A 17524-nucleotide genomic window follows, 5' to 3' on the forward strand; every position below is an offset into this window, starting at 1 on the left:
GTGAAAGCTAAAATGGGAAAGAGAAAAAATCAGTTCTCAAGACCGAAATGCTAAAAACCCTTGGGTCACATTCCAGTTAGGGTCCTGGCCGTGCACACAGAGCTCCCATTGGGGGAAGGTGGGCAAGAGACCAGTCAAGACCAATTCAAACCATAGAATGTTGGGCATCATGGCATTTACTCTAGAGGTGTCCAGTTTACAGATAAAGAAATGTACTAGAGTGATTATGCTATATAATCTTTTAAAAACTAGAAGCTTACAGTCAGATCTCATTATTGAGAAAAGTGCCAAAGAATCTACCCACTCCAAGTGAACTATTTGCAGTAAAGAAATCAGAGGAGGTTGGGTGCAGTGGCTTACACCTGTAATCCCAGCACTTTGGGAGGCTGAGGCGGGTGGATCACCTGAGGTCAGGAGTTCAAGACCAGCCTGGCTAACATGGTGAAACTCCGTCTCCACAAAAATACAAAAATTAGTCAGGCATGATGGCAGGTGCCTGTAATCCCAGCTACTCAGGAGGCTGAGGCAGGAGAATCACTTGAACCAGGGAGATAGAGGTTGCAGTGAGCTGAGAACTAGTCATTGAACCATTGCACTCCAGCCTGGGTGACAGAGCAAGACTCCATCTTTAAAAAAAAAAAAAAAGAAAGAAATCAGAGGGATAGAGTCTGTATTAGTTTCCTTGGGCTGCTATAACAAATTATCATAAACTAGGTGACTAAAGACAACAGGAATTTATCATTTATTTGGGACAGGGTCTTGCTGCAATGCCCAGGCTGGAGTGCAATGGCGTGATCTCGGTTCATTGCAACCGCTGCCTCCCAGGTTCAAGCGATTCTCCTGCCTCAGCCTCCCAAGTAGCTGGGACTACAGGCGCACATCACCATGCCTGACTAATTTTTGTATTTTTGGTAGAGACGGGGTTTCACCATATTGGCCAGGCTGGTCTCAAACTCCTGACATCAAGTGATCTGCCTGCCTGGACCTCTGAAAATGCTGGGATTACAGGCGTGAGTCACTGCACCTCGCCCATAGGTATTTATTCTTATACAGTTCTAGAGGTTAGAAAGCCAAGATCAAGGTTGTTTTCTTCTGCAGGATCCAAGGAGGAATCTTCCCTGCCTCTCTCCTGGCTGGTGATTGCCAGCAATCGGTGTTTCTTGCTTGGCCCATAGCTGCATAACTCCAATCTCTGTGTCAGCCTTCCCATGGCATTCTCCTCTCTGTGTCTGTGTCCAAATTTCCCTCTTTTTTATAAGGATACTAGGTATGAGATTAGAACCCACCCTAATCTAGTAAGTATGAACTCATTTTTGACTTTATTTAATCTGCAAAGACCCTATTTCCTTATAATGTCATGTTCACAGGTATCTGGGGTTAAGATTAGGGGGACACCATGCAACCCATAGGAGTATAAAACAAAAACAAAATAAATCCCTGTATAAAATAAAAATACAACCAAAACCCTGAACTGGGCATGGGAAGACCTGCTAACCAACCTTCTCCAACCCCTTTGGGCTGTCCTCGCCCTCTCTACGTCTTGGTTTCTCCACTCTAAAGGAAGGTCATCAGGCCTGCCCTACTGACTTCAGAAATGCCAGGAGAATAAAATGAAATAATGTAAATGAAAGTATTTTCTATTCAGAAAATGTTTCTTTAAGTGCAAGGAATTAAGCATTCATTCCAGATTGTGTTGACTTTCCTTAACTTCATAACTACTTAATGAAGAGGTAATGGAAAGAGAAACACAGCCCTACTGGGAAAACCATTTAAATTACATACTTGCCTTCGTTTAAGGTTTGAGATAAGTGTCCAGTAGCAATCTGCAGATAAGGAGAGTAGTATTGCAGATCCTTGTTCAATGGGCTTTTTACTCGCACCAAAACAGGGTGGTATTCAAGCGAAGCTAAAGGGTGGCAAGCAATTTAAAAGCAAACCAAGAGGCCTGACGTTCACATCTGGGCCATCAGCAGACGGTGATGGCTCTCCTTCTCTCTGTCTGTGTGGTCTATAATATTACTGGCTCCCATAACAATATCCTCATAGTAGCTTTGAATTTGCTTTGTCTGATGACTTTTCTGGATATGGCGACACAGACCACACAATTTATAAAATTAGCTAAAGAAGCCACTTTCCTGATTGACAAATGTGGCATATGCCCATGTATATTACACAAACAGAACCACTGTGTAGCCAGAAAAAAAAAAAAATCTGAAGAAAAAAAAAAGCCCCCTTTCCTTTCCCTTTTTTAAGAGGCCCAAAGTTCTAGCAATGATGGGAAAACTCTTTTTTAGGCCATCAGATTAAGTCAGTGGGGCTTGGAAGGCAAAGATAGCCACATGCATTGAAAATGCCAGAAAAGAGGTGTCATTGGGATAACAACTTGAGAACTATAGTTATATCCAAAGCATCATGTGACCTACTTGAGTGTTACTGATGCCCATATTAGTAATCAATTCTGTTGACCTTGGACTGTGGGGGTTTGCTGACCCAGGAGAAATCCCACAGGGGAAAAAGAGCCCCAGCAAAAAAGAAAGAGGCCCTCAGAAAGCAGTTCCCAATCTGCCTTGCAAACTGAATCCTCTATTTGTCACTGCTGGGTGTATATGCTTCCTAGTGGCTGTCATATACTTTCAGAAATATGCCAAGTCACACACAAGCTAACAAACAAAACTTTATTTTCCTTTAATACAAAAATTAAATAGCAAGGGGTTTTCTTTTTACAGTGATAAATTAGAAATTTACAGTACAGACATCGAAGCAGACATACTTTTGTACATCCTTAAAAGCAGGGTCCATTTCCTTTGAAATTTAGCAATTCATTCAGGGCATGTGTAGCAGGAAGTTTGCCTGGTACCTCTTTGTCAAACATCTGAAAGTCCCCCAGATTGGCTTCAAGGTTCCTGGAGCTGTGGGGTGGCATGAGGATCCAAGAAAGGCCACAGAGCATCCAGCCCAACAGCTGCACAGAGCAGGGGGAGTCACATGTTATCTTTTTGCAGATTACACCTAATATTTAATCAACCTTTCTTACAAAGAACTCAAGAGGCCTTCATTTTTTGACCTTTTCAAGCCTCACAACATCCCTGTGAGGTAGACAAAATTCAGAAACACCTCTGTGCCTCACTGGGAGAGATCTAGAAAGCAGCTTACCCCTCCCAAAGCCCACAGCCAAGTCAGGGCCCCAGCCTACTTGTACGATTTGAAAACTTTCACAACCTGGGAGAGAAGATGGACCCAACCTTTGTGGGACAGAGTGGCTCTTGCCCCTCTTTTCAGAAGCCTTCTAGGATGACAGTGGTCATGTACTGAATATTGTAGGAGAGCAAGGAGGTATAAAAGCTTTGAGGACATGGCTCACACAGGACCCCAAAAAGGTCCTCTACAAATTGCCTGGGTAAATTCTGGAAATTGGCTAATGCAAATAAGAGAAAAAAGGTAGATCAGAAACAGAAACAGGCTACTATCAGGGCAACTGAGCTTGCCAAGGGGAACAGACATGTCGGAGCATCTATAAGTCATTTGTCTCCTGGTACTGTCAAGTGTGTAATCACTGCACAAGTGCATGGCAAGAGACAGCAACAGAAAGCTCTATGTAGGCTAGAGTGAAATGAAATCCATTATGTAGGGCTCTAGTATCTGATCCTTGGTAGGAGCAAAATGCTCTCTAAGTAGTTTCCAAGATCTATGACCTAACCCTGGAGGAATAGTGATAACTCAGGTCATTTGCAAGACATAATACAAACCCAGATGGGAACTCAAATAAAATAAAGGAACCAATAGGATTTTCAGAGTCCAGTGACTCGACATGATTGACTGGAATAGCAACTCTCTCCAGTGTCCTCCATCACAGAACAAAATACAAGATGTAAACTGATTTTAAGAGGTTCCTTCCAGGCCAGGTGTGGTGGCTCACACCTGTAATCCCAGCACTTTAGGAGGCCGAGGCGGACAGATCATGAGGTCAGGAGTTCGAGACCAGCCTGGCCAACACAGTAAAACCCCATCTCTACTAAAAATACAAAAAGTAGCTGGGCGTGGTGGCAGACACCTGTAGTCCCAGCTACTCGGGAGGCTGTGGCAGGAGAATCGCTTGAACCTGGGAGGCAGAGGTTGCAGTGAGCCAAGATTGTGCCATTGCACCCCAGCCTGGGCAAAAGAACAAGACTCTGTGTCAAACAAACAAACAAACAAAAAAGAGGTTCCTTTGACAGTCTGTGCTCTGTGGCTCCCTTCCCTAACTGCAGCTGTGGCCACCTCACCAGAAATCAAATATTGTACCGGCCTGGTGAAATCCCTGAGTCTGTTCCTCTAGGACTGAGACTGCTGAGCTCATCTTTGTGTCCTCAGGTCCCAGCTTGGTTCTCAACACAATAAGCATTTAATTCAGTGACCATGAGGATGCGGGGAGCCAGAGAATATAGAGCTAAAGGTGCTGAACAGAATCTAAAATCAGAGTCTAGACACACGAGCTTCCCAGAACCTGAGTTTGGGGAGTGCAGGTGAGAGAGTGACCTGGGAGAGGAAAATCAGAGAGCATCTCTGAAATTAAATTCTCCAGTTTCAGGCCCAAGTAAGTTGCCAGTTCAGAAATAGTCTCAGCGATCAGGAAATGGGTCTCCATAAAGGAAAGAGGATATGAATCAACCAAGAAGATCAAGCAGATGGTTCTGGCCAGCACCATTCTACTCCCATGTTTCCCTGGCCTGAGGTTTGGCCTATATAAGCAGGAGAAAGGAGTCTACCAGAAAGGACGCTGGATGGAGGTGCCATTGCATCATGTTTAATTTCTGGAGGCCAAGGGATTTCTGAGGAAGCTACAATCATACCTATTTACTGCAGGTTTCATAGAAAAAAAAAACAATGCTCACCTTCTCTCTAGCAAGATGCTGTCCTCAAACACACGCATACAAGTCACATGGAACGCCCCAAGCCCTGAATTGCCGGCAAAGCCAAAGCAGATGTGTGGGCCCATGTCCTTGTGGACTACTCTTATAGTCTTCCTAAGGGATTTCTCCAGAGATTGTCATGCAGCAGAGCTGATGCTTTCTGTTAAAACCACCTGTAACTGACTTGGAAGGAATCCTGGGAAAAGGATGAGAGATGTGTTAAAAGTAGAGAGACCTAGGCTGGGTGTGGTGGCTCACACAGGCAGAGATTTACGGAATGGAGACAGTGAAACAGATGGGAATTCCAGAGGTCCCTGCTCCTTTCCCAGAGGAACAGTAAAGTTCAGCAGACCTGGGTGCGTCCCCACCCTAGATCAGTTAGAAGAACAGAGATTATCTATTTCAGGTCTTTACATACAGTTGGCACTCAATAAATACAACAATAACTGATATTTTTAACAAATACCGATTTAAGAAGTGATGGAGTTGATTGAAGGTCACTGGTAACTGACTCCTCAGCCACAAAGTTCTTTTCCTGAAACCATAAACACTCTCCATTGTCTGGAATGTGAAAGGAGAGGCCTATAACCCTGTAGCATTGCTAAGGCTACTAATCCAAATGGCCACTTCTGATCAAATACACTTTGCCCTGAAAAGGTAAGAGATTTGTGGAAAACGCATGTCAAAACCCAAAACATTGTCAAAACACTAGCTCCAGAACTCAAAATTCAGAAATCAGGTGCCCAGATTCACCCAAGTGCTCTTTTATTGTTATTATTTAGTCATTGACAAGCATTGATCACCTACTCCACGCCTGGCTTTCTGTTAGATGCTGCCTTGGTCACACAATCACTGACACGTTACAAAGAAAACTGCATTACAAACCTCTATACTCTAACAGCAAGACCAGTCCCCTACCGCCTGGTCTTCCTTCCCCTGCCTGGGCCAGAGTCCCTGCACAACTCCCAAGACACCAGAACAGAGCGTGAGTAAGGGCAGGCTCTGCCCCTGGGTGCGTGCTCCAGGGCCCTGGACAGTTATGGGAACTGTCTACAAGCAGCACAGGGAGTTCACATTTTATATTTCATAGGCAATAGAGTATCAGATGGAGTTAAAATGGTTCTTCCGGGGATCAATTCTCATGCTCCTGGAGCCTGACCCAGAGTCTAGCCAAGGTACTCAGACTGGGCACAGCAGCAGGGGCCACCTGTGCCCACTTAGCTTCAGTCTCAAAAGCCAAGACTTTGCCTTCCAAAACATATGATGGAACTTACATGCATCTTGATGTCAGAGAGCTCAAGAACCACACAAAAACGAAAAGGAAAGAAGAAAGGGAAATGTCAGACTATGGGCATAAGGCTCAAACCACATTTTTAAAAGAGAGGAAATGCTTATTTCCAGAATTTGACCACCTATTTGGAATTCTGAGTCCCTGGAAATGTTTTTTTCAATCACACAAAGTGTGATTTAAAAAAAAAAAAAAAAAAAAAAAAGCTTCCCTTCCTATTTTTTTTAAAGGCATGAATTAATAAATAAGTCATTGCAAAGCAGTTGCTGAAGCAGACAGGTATGAGTTACAAGGAGTGCAACCTGTGACATAGTCAACAATTTGTCCCCAAGATCTCATGATTAGAAGGCCTAAGGCAAGGTAAGAGAAAGGCCAGTTACAGTTTTAAGAGAAGTGCAATTTTCAAGCGGCTGCTAGGGGATACCCCCTCATGAAGAACGTATAGCATAAATTTTAAAAGCTTTGGATACCTCTGCTAAAGGCAATTAAGACCTGGGCTATTAGAGTTTGCAGTTCATTTCATATGGTCTACACTTTATTCCCCACTAACCAATCAAGCTTCTGGCTGGCATTCTGGAGATTCATTAAGCACCATATAAATACTCCAGGCCACACTGCCTCCAATGAAATCTTACAAGGAGCCTTTGCCAATTACTAGGAAACAATTATGCACCAAGTAGTTGGATTAGCTGTCCTCAGTTCCCTTTATAAAACTGAAAAAGTCTCCATTGTCGTTAGTAGACCAGACTCTGATAACATTCTTATGCTTTAAAAAATAAAAAATAAAAAATTTAAAAAGGCACTATCATTCTGAGAATGCAAGTTGAAGCTGACCCTAGTTTTAAAGTCAGTTGAGTATACTATGTCATGGTCCAAGAATGTGCTTTTAATTGTAATTGACACACACAAATTACACAGCTAATCTGTGCGAATGCAAAGTTGCCAAGAAAGTTAACATTTCAGCTCTTCCAGACTGGCGTCTGCATAGATGCAATCACACAAGTAAAATATATTAAGTCCCCACCGCTCAACGCAATAGGTCTCTGGGGTCGGTCAGGTAAGTCAACTTAGTAAATCTCATTTTCCTTTGAATTAAGTGATTGTCAAAAAGTGAATTATCCTTCCTTTTCCCCTCTTTAAGCATGCTGCAGTGCAAAAATTCCTATAAAAATACCTTTTTTTTGAGTCATTAACATAAAATGAAGAAAACAGCAGCAGCCCAGAAGAGAGATGTTGAAATTTAAGAGAGGAAGAGAGAGAAGAAAAATCCACTGGATACCTTATGTGTGTGAGTACAGTACATTCGTTTGTTCAGACAACTCTGTTTTATGACAAAGGCACTGAAAGATTCTACCACCACCTCTTGGGAGTGCAATCCACAAAGTTCTAAACAGCAGACAGTGCACCACAGAAGATGTTTATGTTAGATCAGCCAAACTATAAAACTCTTGTAACACTTCTCTGAACCCAGCGTTTCCAGTGTTTATAGATTGCGTTGCTATCTGAAAGACCCAGTTAGTATTTAAAATTGTAAAGGGTTAAAAAAGTTAATCTTTCTCCCTGCAAGTTACCAACTCACAGCTCAAATCCCACCCTGCAGGGGAAAACAGTATCGCCCTGGACTTCCTGGACTCTAGGCAGGACCTCCACGCTCCAAGCTGCAACCTGCTAAAGTGATCAACGTTTTTGATTTTTCACAGCTTTGAAAGCCTCTAACTGGCTGTTCCATTTTGGATCATTCCAAAGTCTGCAGCAAAATCATTGGTTTTTTGATGCTGGGGTTGGGGTGGGGTCTCTTAATTGTTGCTAGTTTGTTCAAACTGAGATTCACTGCATAAAACTTTTAGTAGAATTTCCTCCAAAATGCTGGCATTCCCTGCTTCAAAATGAAGAAAGCGTGGAGGCTGACTAGCCTTACACCACAGTCTCATTGCCTTTCCCAGGCTTCACCCAACCATTTCCTCTTTTCTCTCTCTTTACCTTTCCAGAATTCACCAATCTGTTGGAACACTTCTGCCACGTGTGAAGAGTTTTGGCAGACCAAATCCACATGCCTGAAGTGATGCCCACCAGCAAAGACATAAAAATTTTCAACATTTCAACAGCCATGTTGGAATCATCTGCAGAATACCGAAAGAGTGCCCAGTTGGAGATTTCATAAAAGTAACAGGCAATCACACACGTTGCAGGAACTGTGTACAGTACTGAGAACACCCCGATCTTGACCATCAGTCTTTCTAACTTGTCTGTCTTTGTCCCATCCTTTTGAAGATTTGACCGAATTTTGAACAAGGCCACCAAACCTGCAGCAATGAACAAAGTTCCAATCACCAAATAAGTAAAGAGGGGAGCCACCACGAACCCGGTGAGCGCATCGAGATTTTGGTTTCCAACATAGCACAGGCCAGTCAGTTCATCTGCATCCACCAGTCTCATAATCAAGATGACAATGGTTTTCACTGCGGGGATGGCCCAGGCTGCAATGTGGAAATAAGAGCTGTGCATTTCAATGGCTTCGTGACCCCATTTGAGTCCTGCTGCCAAAAACCAAGTGAGTGTCAGAATAACCCACCAAATGGAGCTGGCCATTCCAAAAAAGTACATCAGCAAGAAAATTATTGCACATCCTGTGTTCTTAAGTCCTTCTTGGATGAGAACAGGTTCTGCTGCCTCTTCAAAATCACAGGATATCCTTTCCCGGCCTACAGTCAGCCTGACAATATAAGCAATGCTATAAATATTATAGCACATACTGAGAAATATGATGGGGCGCTCAGGGTAGGAAAACCTAGAAGAATCGATCAGGAAGGTCAGTACTGTGAAGGCAGTGGAAATGAAGCACAGGCTGGCCCACACAGCCATCCAGATATCGGTGAACTCCTTGGCTGAGCGGCTGTATAAGCCAGCATCATAGCCACACTTGAGAACACAGTTCAGGCTCCTTTTCACCCAGATGTACTGATCAGAATTGGTTCCCACAGAGTGACACTCTTCCCCAGGCTGGATGGGGGTTTTGTGAGGTAAGGGCACCTCTTCATCACCTGGCCCTTCCATGCACATGTGGTTGTGGTCGTTCTGTGGTGGGAATTTGCTGCAGTTCAGACTCTCTGGCCAGGCAAATCCAAATTCCTTCAGGACGGGTTCACAGCGTCTCTTGACTGAAAGGCACATGCCGCCGCACGGGCCAATGGGGATGTTGATCTTCTCTGTGCACATTGGCACATAAACAGAACAAAGGAAGAACTGGAAAAGCAACAAAATGAACAAAAAAAAAAAAACACAAAAAAAACAATGACTTGGAAGTTTGACCAAATGCTCCCACAAAGCTGAGTTGAATGCTTCCAGGCAATGTACGTATCTACTTTTAAACCAACCTATGGGGAGTCTGTCTGTTTACTCTGACCTCAAACAAGGATGCCTGATAATCCATCACTTACACACTTTTCTTAGTTTGGCTCTAGTAATCCTTTCCAGAGGAATGTACACAAATAAATAAAATAAATAGGGTGTGAAGAATTGCATAAGCCCTCTTTGCACAACACTTCAAATAAATTTTAAAAAACTGGCTTTCAATCTCCTTCCATTTTAGATACTATTTGAAAAAGCTAAAGAAACTAATATGACTCAGGTGGTTTATTTTTATCCCCATTTCTTTATCATTTTAAAAATAAAAGTTTAAAAAAATGTAGATCCTGTTAGTATTCTCTTCTCCCTACTTTACCCCTTAAAAATTTGTTTAAACTAGTCCCATACTGAAACAAAAAATGGCCCAACTGAGACACTGTTAGATTCAAGGATGGGATGCAGATTGAGGTCTCTGGTCACTAGGGATTTGTTTGGCCAGGTTTCCTCAATGAATAATAATGAAGCACAATAGGAAAATGTAAATGTTAAGTCGCTGAAACTGCAATACCAGCAGGGGAGAGTCCAGTTGCTGTCCTCAATTCCTCCAGCATTGATAAACAGTCTGCTTGGCTCCTTACAGATGTTGTCTATGAAGTCTAGAGTTACAAGTAACTATTTTCCAGCATGTAAAGGGATCCAGTCTTGTCCTTCAAAACAGCTTGGCCGCTTTCCCCAGGATACATGTAATTAAAAATATATATCCCTGCAAAAGCTGTTTCTCCAACAAATTACCACTAATGTCAGGATATGTGCTGTTTCCAAACTGAGAGCTGGAGGATCATTTCTTAAGCTTTTATAACCTAGTTCTAAAATTCTGGAACTTCCAAAGGGATATTTCAGCAGCAACAGGTCTAATCCCGACCATCTTTCCAAAACCACAAACCAAGTTTTAAAATGACCTATGTAAAAACATGCACCTAGTAAGTAAGCTATATGTCTGTTTCTTATCTCTCAGAAGTTACAGCCAGAACCACAGATTTCTTTTTTTTTTTGGATATGGAGTTTTGCTCTTGTCGCCCAGGCTAGAGTGCAATAGCATAATCTTGGCTCACTGCAACCTCCAGCTCCCAGGTTCAAGAGATTCTCCTGCCTCAGCCTCCTGAGTAGCTGGGATTACAGGTGAGCACCACCACGCCCGGCTAATTTTTGTACTTTAAGTAGAGACAGGATTTCACCATGTTGGTCAGGCTGGTCTCGAACTCCTGACCTCGTGATCCACCTGCCTCGGCCTCCCAAAGTGCTGGGATTACAGGTGTGAGCCACCGCGCCCGGCCAGAAACCCGATTTCTGAAGCCTGGACAACTAACGTGTACTTTTTCCCACAACTTCTCTGTTTTCTATCATCCAGCCTCAACAACCCAAACATAACCAATGTTAACACTTTAAAAATTTTCCTTTCAGTTTTTTATTACCCCAATAATTTTTTTTTTTGCAGGATTATAATCACCCTGTATATGCAAATTCTTATTACTGTGGAATAAACATTTTCTCTATCATTACATATGCTTTACATTTTTTAACGACTGCAAAAAAAATTTCTTCCAATATACCAACCACCTTCCTGCAGCTTCTTGTCACCCTCCAAGCATTAAACGTGCCTTCAACTCTTGAGGATAAGAAAGAACTCAAGCCAACCCAACCACTCCTTCATGCATGACCTCTAAAACCCTGCGGGACGCCGTGAGGAGGGGCTATTCAGCAGAAAAAGGTACGGCAGTGTTTCATTTAATAACACCCCAAAAATAGTGGGGAGAGGGAAGGTCCGTGAGGGATGGTCTCCTTATCTCTCCCTCCAAGTCTTAGCTGCAGCTGGCTCCCTCCCACTTGCCGACCGAGCACTGGCGGCCAGAATCCTTGGCAGAGATAACCCTCAGCTCCACTGGGGTTAGGGGTCTGGCCAGACATGGGTGGGCAAGGAAGAAAAACGGAAGGGCGGGGTGTAAGAGTGGGTTCTTTCCCAGGCCAGATGACTTACACAACGTTTTGGCTTCCAGTCCCTGAGAAAGTGGGGGTGGGGATGGAAATCAGTTTTCCAGGAGAGCTGTCTCCTTCAGGCTAGGATGATCAACTTGGCATGGGCTCTGCAAAGTTAGTTTGGAGCGTCCCTCCCCAAGGGGTCCTGCCAGGGGTGGGGGTGGGGGCGCCCACCTGCAGCTGGCTGGAGCAGCCGTACTGGATGAGCGGTGTGAAAGTTGTCAGCTGCAGCTCGGCGTCCGTCTGAAGCTCGTGCCCCACCAGGTTGGGCATCTTGGTCACGTTGTAGCCGAGGTTCTGGCACATGGAGATGCGGATGGGGTCGCAGCGCCGCTCCTCCTCGTCCCCGAAGCCCCGCGCCGGCCCCAGGAGCAGCAGCAACTGCAGCAGCAACCCCAGACTGAGACCGACGCCCCCGGGCGCCCCCGGGACGCTCGGCCCTGCGCCCCGCCAGGCCATGGCCAGCGTCGGGGGCAGCAGCGGCAGCAGCGGGGGCTGCTCTGGCAGACACCCCCAGTTTGCACGGGGGCGCCGGCTGCCCGCGCTGCTCCCAGCTCCCGGGAAGGGAGTGTGATGCGGCGATGAGGGGGCAGCGGCCGGCTCTCCAGAAGCTGCGCGCGACCGTGTGGGATATTAGACGTCCCGGGCCGAGGCCGAGAGACAGGCTGCGAGGGTCATGGCTGCAGGCGGCGAGCCCACAAGCCGGCGCCGGCCGCGTCCGCTCGGCGTCTCCGCGAGGCCAGCCAGCAGCCAGCGCTGCGCAGCTCTCACCGCCGGAGCCCTGCGCGGCGCTGGAGGCTCGCGGCGCGGCGGCGGGGCGGGACGGACAGGGCGCCTCTCCAATGGCCGGGCGCGGTGGGCAGCAAGGGGCGAGGCGGCGGGGCGGGGCCGCTCTCCCGCTGGAGGGGTCAGGCCCCCGCCCTCCGGCCCCCTCCTCCGGCCGCTCCTCCCTCCCTCCCTCCCTGAGCGCCCCGCCCCGCCTGCTTCCCGGCTCCTGCTTTCCTCCCACCCGGATCTAGGCGCGCAGGGGCCAAGCGGGGACTGAGCCCAGTGGCTCCAGCCGCGCCGTCCTGCCCCCTCCTCCCCCAGGTGAGAAGTGCGCCCTGTTCCGTCTGCCCCCTTTCCTTCCCGTCTCCTTTCAGCTGTAACCTAGGCCCGTGGCCACCTCCCCGTCAGGCAGAGGAACGTACACAAAGAACACGGGATTTGGATTTACACCGATTGTGGCTTTCAGTCCCGGCTGTGTGACCTTGAGCAAATTGCTCAGCCTCTCGGCGTCAGTCTCCTCCTCTCTAAAGTCACTTGGGAGGATTAGCGCGGTGCCTGGTACTGCGCGAGCCCACAGCTATTTTCACTCCCGACTAGAGGCGATCCGGGCCCGGCCTCTCCCCGCCCCCAGACTCGCCCGACCTGCGCCGGGAGACGCCCACCTCCAGCCGCCAGAGGGGAGGCGCCCCGGAGCTGCGAAGCTGCAGACCAGCCGATGGTCTCGCGCTCCGATTTCCTCACCGTATGAAATGAAATTCCACAGGGGGATTCGAAAGGAAATGAGACCGGGACTCTCCGTGCTTCTCGGCCCGCCGCCCTTCCTGTCTCGGGGACACGGTTTCTAAATAAGGTTGGGAGGGTGAGAGGGCGGGAGGGGAGAGGCTTGACCTATGACTGGGGACGAGGAAGGCGCACAACCACCGTGACTCCTCTTTCCCGGCCTCCCGGGCACCCCCTCCCCACCAGCCTGCACCCCTTTTTTTCCTTACTATTCTTCTGCTTCGGTTCCTAGGGATCTGGGGATCATGCGACCCAGGTTTGAACCCAACTTTCCTGTCTCATTACCAGCCCCCCCGCGGCTTTGTGCTGGTCCACCCTCTCTCTGCTTTCCAGTCGGCCAGTAAAACTCCCAGCAGGTGGATTCCTCAACCATTCACTTGTTGCTTGACTATGTTCAAGCTATGGTGCCGAAGTAGGGAAATTCATATCCACCTCACACAGTTGTTCTAAGAGTTCAGTGAGATAATGCCTGTAAATCATTTAGCGGTGTCTGACACATAATGAATGCTGAAGAACTTGATGATTGGTGTGTGTGTGTGTGTGTGTTTCCAAAACACTAGGGGAGATCAATTCTGGGACAGCCTCCTGCTTTCCAGCCTGGTGCTAAAGACAGCTCTAACAGCCCCAGACTGAGGATCTGGGTAAAAGACTTTTCACCCTCTTCCTGAGATCTTTTTGTCCAACACTTGCCACTGTTTTCCTGGAACTGTTTTATGCATGTTTTTATCCCCCCATTTCAACCAAATTCTGTGGCATATGGCAGAGGCTAGGTGCAAGTTGGAAGAATGTCTGTGCCACTCATATGACACTCATATTCTGTCTTGTATTTTTAGTCGTCTTATATTGGCAACGAGACTTGACTGAGAGCAAAAATGGAATCAACTTTTTTTTGGTATTTGGCTTTGTGCCTAGAACTGTGTTGGACACGGAGAAGCTGCATTGTCTCCAGTCAGCATCATAAACTCCCAATGAAGGAGGTTCCGTTAGCCCCTTATAGAGATTAGGAAACTGAGGCTAGAACCAAAGTAATAGAAAATGACAAGACCAACCAAACCAGGCACAGAAGAGGCTCTTCAAAGATGGAAGGCAGGGCTATTTTCCCAGAAAAAATTCCCAGCTGGAAATCAATATACTCAGCAATAGGATTGAATCTCTGTGTGCCTGTGCTGAGTAATGCATGAAACCCTTGGCCTACAGAGATGAATAAACGATCAAATGAACAGATCAAATGACCTATTAATCATTTGGGTTATAGAGATGAATACATAATCAGATGAATAGATCAAATGAATAGATAATCCTCATCCTTTAGGACCTCACGGGAGGAGATAAAGGATTAACAAACAACAATCACTTAGTGTGCTGGTGCACAGATAGAGAATTATGGGTGAACTGAAGGTAGAAGTGGCTGAGTCTGGAGGGCTACTCAAAGGGGGATGACCTGCAAGATTTGTAGCTACTCAACAAAGTGAAGTTAGTATGCAATTGGCCCTTCTCATTGGGAAGAGAGGTGGTGGTGGGGTGTGCTTTGTGCTGAAGATATACTTACATGGTTTATTAAACAGTGAGGTCACGGAGGAGGACCTGTCCCTCATACAGGGCCTGGCACACAAGGAACATCATTTGTGCTGGGTGAAGGAATACTGTTTTCAAATCAATAACCACTCATATAGAACTCTTACTTTCAGACACTGTGTTACATGCCTAACATTCTTTATTTATTTCTCACAACTTGCAAAAACTGATGCTCTGAGAGGCCAAGCAGTTTTCCCAGGATTACACAGTAAGTCGTGGAGAAGAACTCGTGCGTGTCTGCCTGGCCCTAAATTCTGTGTGCATGGTACTGCTCTTGCAGAGGAAACTGCTTCACGCCCAGCCTAATCCATAAAGATGACCCTTTTGTGATCTGGACCTCTTATTCCTAGACCTGGCATTCTGCCTCAGCTTGCTTGAAGCAACTGTCTCCTTTGAGAACACATGAAGAAGCCCCTTCCCTATCAGAAGCCTTTTCTGTCAACAGCTTTTGTTTCTAGTGGTGGAACTCATCACCAGTATTTTCCAAAAAAGAAAGCTAGGGGAATCACATTTCAGTCTGAATGTGGAAAGGCAACAAAGACCATAACTTAGAGCTAAATCTGAATGGCCCGGAGTCCCTCAGCCTCCCTCTGCTGGAGTGGTTTACACAGTCCACAATCTGCCCCTGGTGACAGGCATGGCATGTTTGTCTTTGTTACGGAAAACACTTCCCAAGGGAGTCCCAGGCAGAGGGATATCCACCCTGTGACATGCACAGCATTTCTGAGAGGAAAATGTAGTGACACCTGAATAAAGTGCAGGCCATGGGCCCCTGCTAACTCTGGCTTGAGTGCCTGGGCAGTTTCCTTGGTCCAGCCTCTGAGCAGTAAAGATTCAACTGCTTTGGAGCTGCAGCACACATGACTTCAACAGGCTCTTGGGCAGTTGGAGGGCTCTCCATTTGTATCTAATAAGAGGCTGGGTTCTTATTAACTCCGGTGATGTGTTAATTTTTCAACCTGACGTTTTCTGCTCTAATAGATTCTTGTAATGGTTAGTAAATTAAAGGCCGCATGGAAGACTAACATTTAGGTTAAAATGCATCACCTAAGGGGGTGGAAGCCATAAACATCCTTTCCCTCCTACGGGAAAATCTCTCATTTGCAGCTCTTTGCTAACCCAATTAAGTGCTGAAGTAGTTACCCTAGAGCCTGCTTTTTATTTCCTATGAAACAATCCAACTAATCCATATTCAGTAGCTTCCAAGAAAAGTCTTATTCCAACCACTCATGAAGAAACCAGCTTCTTTGAATCTAGATAGAACATTTAGAACTCACAAAGAGCTGTCTTGATGGAAAATGCAAGAAAGTGGTTCATTATTATCCTGCCTGGTTTTTGAGGGAAATAATTCACTGGGACTAAAACCCCATAAGTATTGGGAATTTACTGTGGAACAACAGAAGCAAAGGAAGATGCCATGACACATTCCATCCGTTTATAAATAGGGTGTTACATCTCCCCCTGCACCCAAACTAGTTATAAAACAAAAATGCGCCTACTGAGTAAGGTGGAAGGGAACACTGATCTTACTTCGAGCTGAGGAATCAAAGTTCCCAAGAGATTAACACCTATTAAGTGGCAGAGCCAAACTCCCTTCTTAGTCCATTGCACCACTAGCTAGCAGAGAAGAAATGTCACCACAGAACTCTTGCATTTCAAGGAATAGAAGCTCAAAATTTTTCCTCCTACCCATAAATTTAGCAAGCATTAAATGGTACATCAGACATCCTTATTTATTGGTGGTGATAACACAAAGATGAACAACTAAAAACCTCCATGGAAGGCAAAAAATAATGCAAACACACTTTTACATCCATAGCCTCATTTCATTTCAGTGAAATTGATCAGTCAAGCTATTAACAAATGTTTAGTGATGGGTTATTGTGGACATGTTACTGAGCTGGGTACTAGAGAGTATGCGGACCTGTTAAAGGTGGTTTCTGCCTTCAAGGAGCTTACAGTCACATTGGGGGAGATTAAGATATGAGACCAAGGGTGAAACAAGTTTTTTATGGTTAAGTGCATTTTGTTGAGCTCTCTTATTTCCTGTTTCCCCTTGTTGTTGTACATAAGGTTCTGTATTATAAAGTTATTGGGTTGTTTTGTTTTTGTCTCTCACTCTCCTCTGAAGTCAGAGGCTGTGTCTTTTTCACTACTGTGCTCCTAAACAACATAGAACAATATTACCTGAGTCACAGAAGGCAGTCCGTAGTTATTTGTTTAATACATAAATGAATGGTTCTGGCTATAAGTGATCGGATTATTCAGAAAAAGAGAGCCTGCATTATGAGCCGAGTATAGGCAACCATCAAAATACTACCTAAGTGGTTCCAGAATGATGGTTAAGTCAAGATTATAAACCACTCCTGCAAGTCAGGCATGGTTCACGCTTTCAGGTTTCTTTTCAAGTCAGATGTTTTGCCAATTATTTATCTTCCTTTTTGTTTGACAGTGTCTCTATTCTTAAATCTTTTACAGTAGACAAATATCTTTCGTTTTTTCTTTGAGGTAGGGTCTCACTCTTTCGCCCAGGCTGGAGTGCAGTGGTGTGATCATGGCTCACAACCTCTGCTTTCAGGGCTCAAGTGATCCTCCAGCCTCAGCCTCCTGGGTAGCTGGGACCACAGGTATGAGCCAACATGCTGTGCTAATTTTAATATTTTTTTGTAGAGGCAGATTTCGCTATATTACCCAGGCTGGTCTTAAACCCTTGAGCTCAAAGTGATCCACCCACCTTGGCTTCCCAAATGCTGGGATTACAGGCATAAACCACTGCATCTGGGCTAAAAAAAACCTTGACAAAAATTGTTTTTCAATTCAGAAGCAAATGTGTTTCTCTATTTCG

The 17524-nt window shown here is 45.6% G+C and overlaps 1 protein-coding gene across 1 annotated transcript; it reads right to left on the reverse strand.

The window, feature by feature from the left end:
• Window positions 1-2661: 2661 nt before the first annotated feature.
• FZD4 (frizzled class receptor 4) lies at window positions 2662-12328 on the reverse strand. Its single transcript, XM_025358509.1, has 2 exons — window positions 11731-12328; window positions 2662-9420 (listed from the first exon to the last, which is right to left on the reverse strand). The coding sequence occupies exons 1-2, from the start codon at window positions 12013-12015 to the stop codon at window positions 8092-8094; spliced, it is 1614 nt and encodes a 537-aa protein (XP_025214294.1). The 5' UTR covers window positions 12016-12328; the 3' UTR covers window positions 2662-8091.
• Window positions 12329-17524: the final 5196 nt, after the last annotated feature.

Source organism: Theropithecus gelada, chromosome 14, assembly GCF_003255815.1.
Source record: "Theropithecus gelada isolate Dixy chromosome 14, Tgel_1.0, whole genome shotgun sequence".
Lineage (NCBI taxonomy): Eukaryota > Metazoa > Chordata > Mammalia > Primates > Cercopithecidae > Theropithecus > Theropithecus gelada.

Coding starts and splice junctions, on each gene's coding strand:
- FZD4 (XM_025358509.1), bottom strand. CDS start 12,015: ATGGCCTGGCGGGGCGCAGGGCCGAGCGTCCCGGGGGCGCCCGGGGGC. Junction 9,421..11,730: donor GCTGCTCCAGCCAGCTGCAG/GTGGGCGCCCCC, acceptor TTGCTTTTCCAG/TTCTTCCTTTGTTCTGTTTA.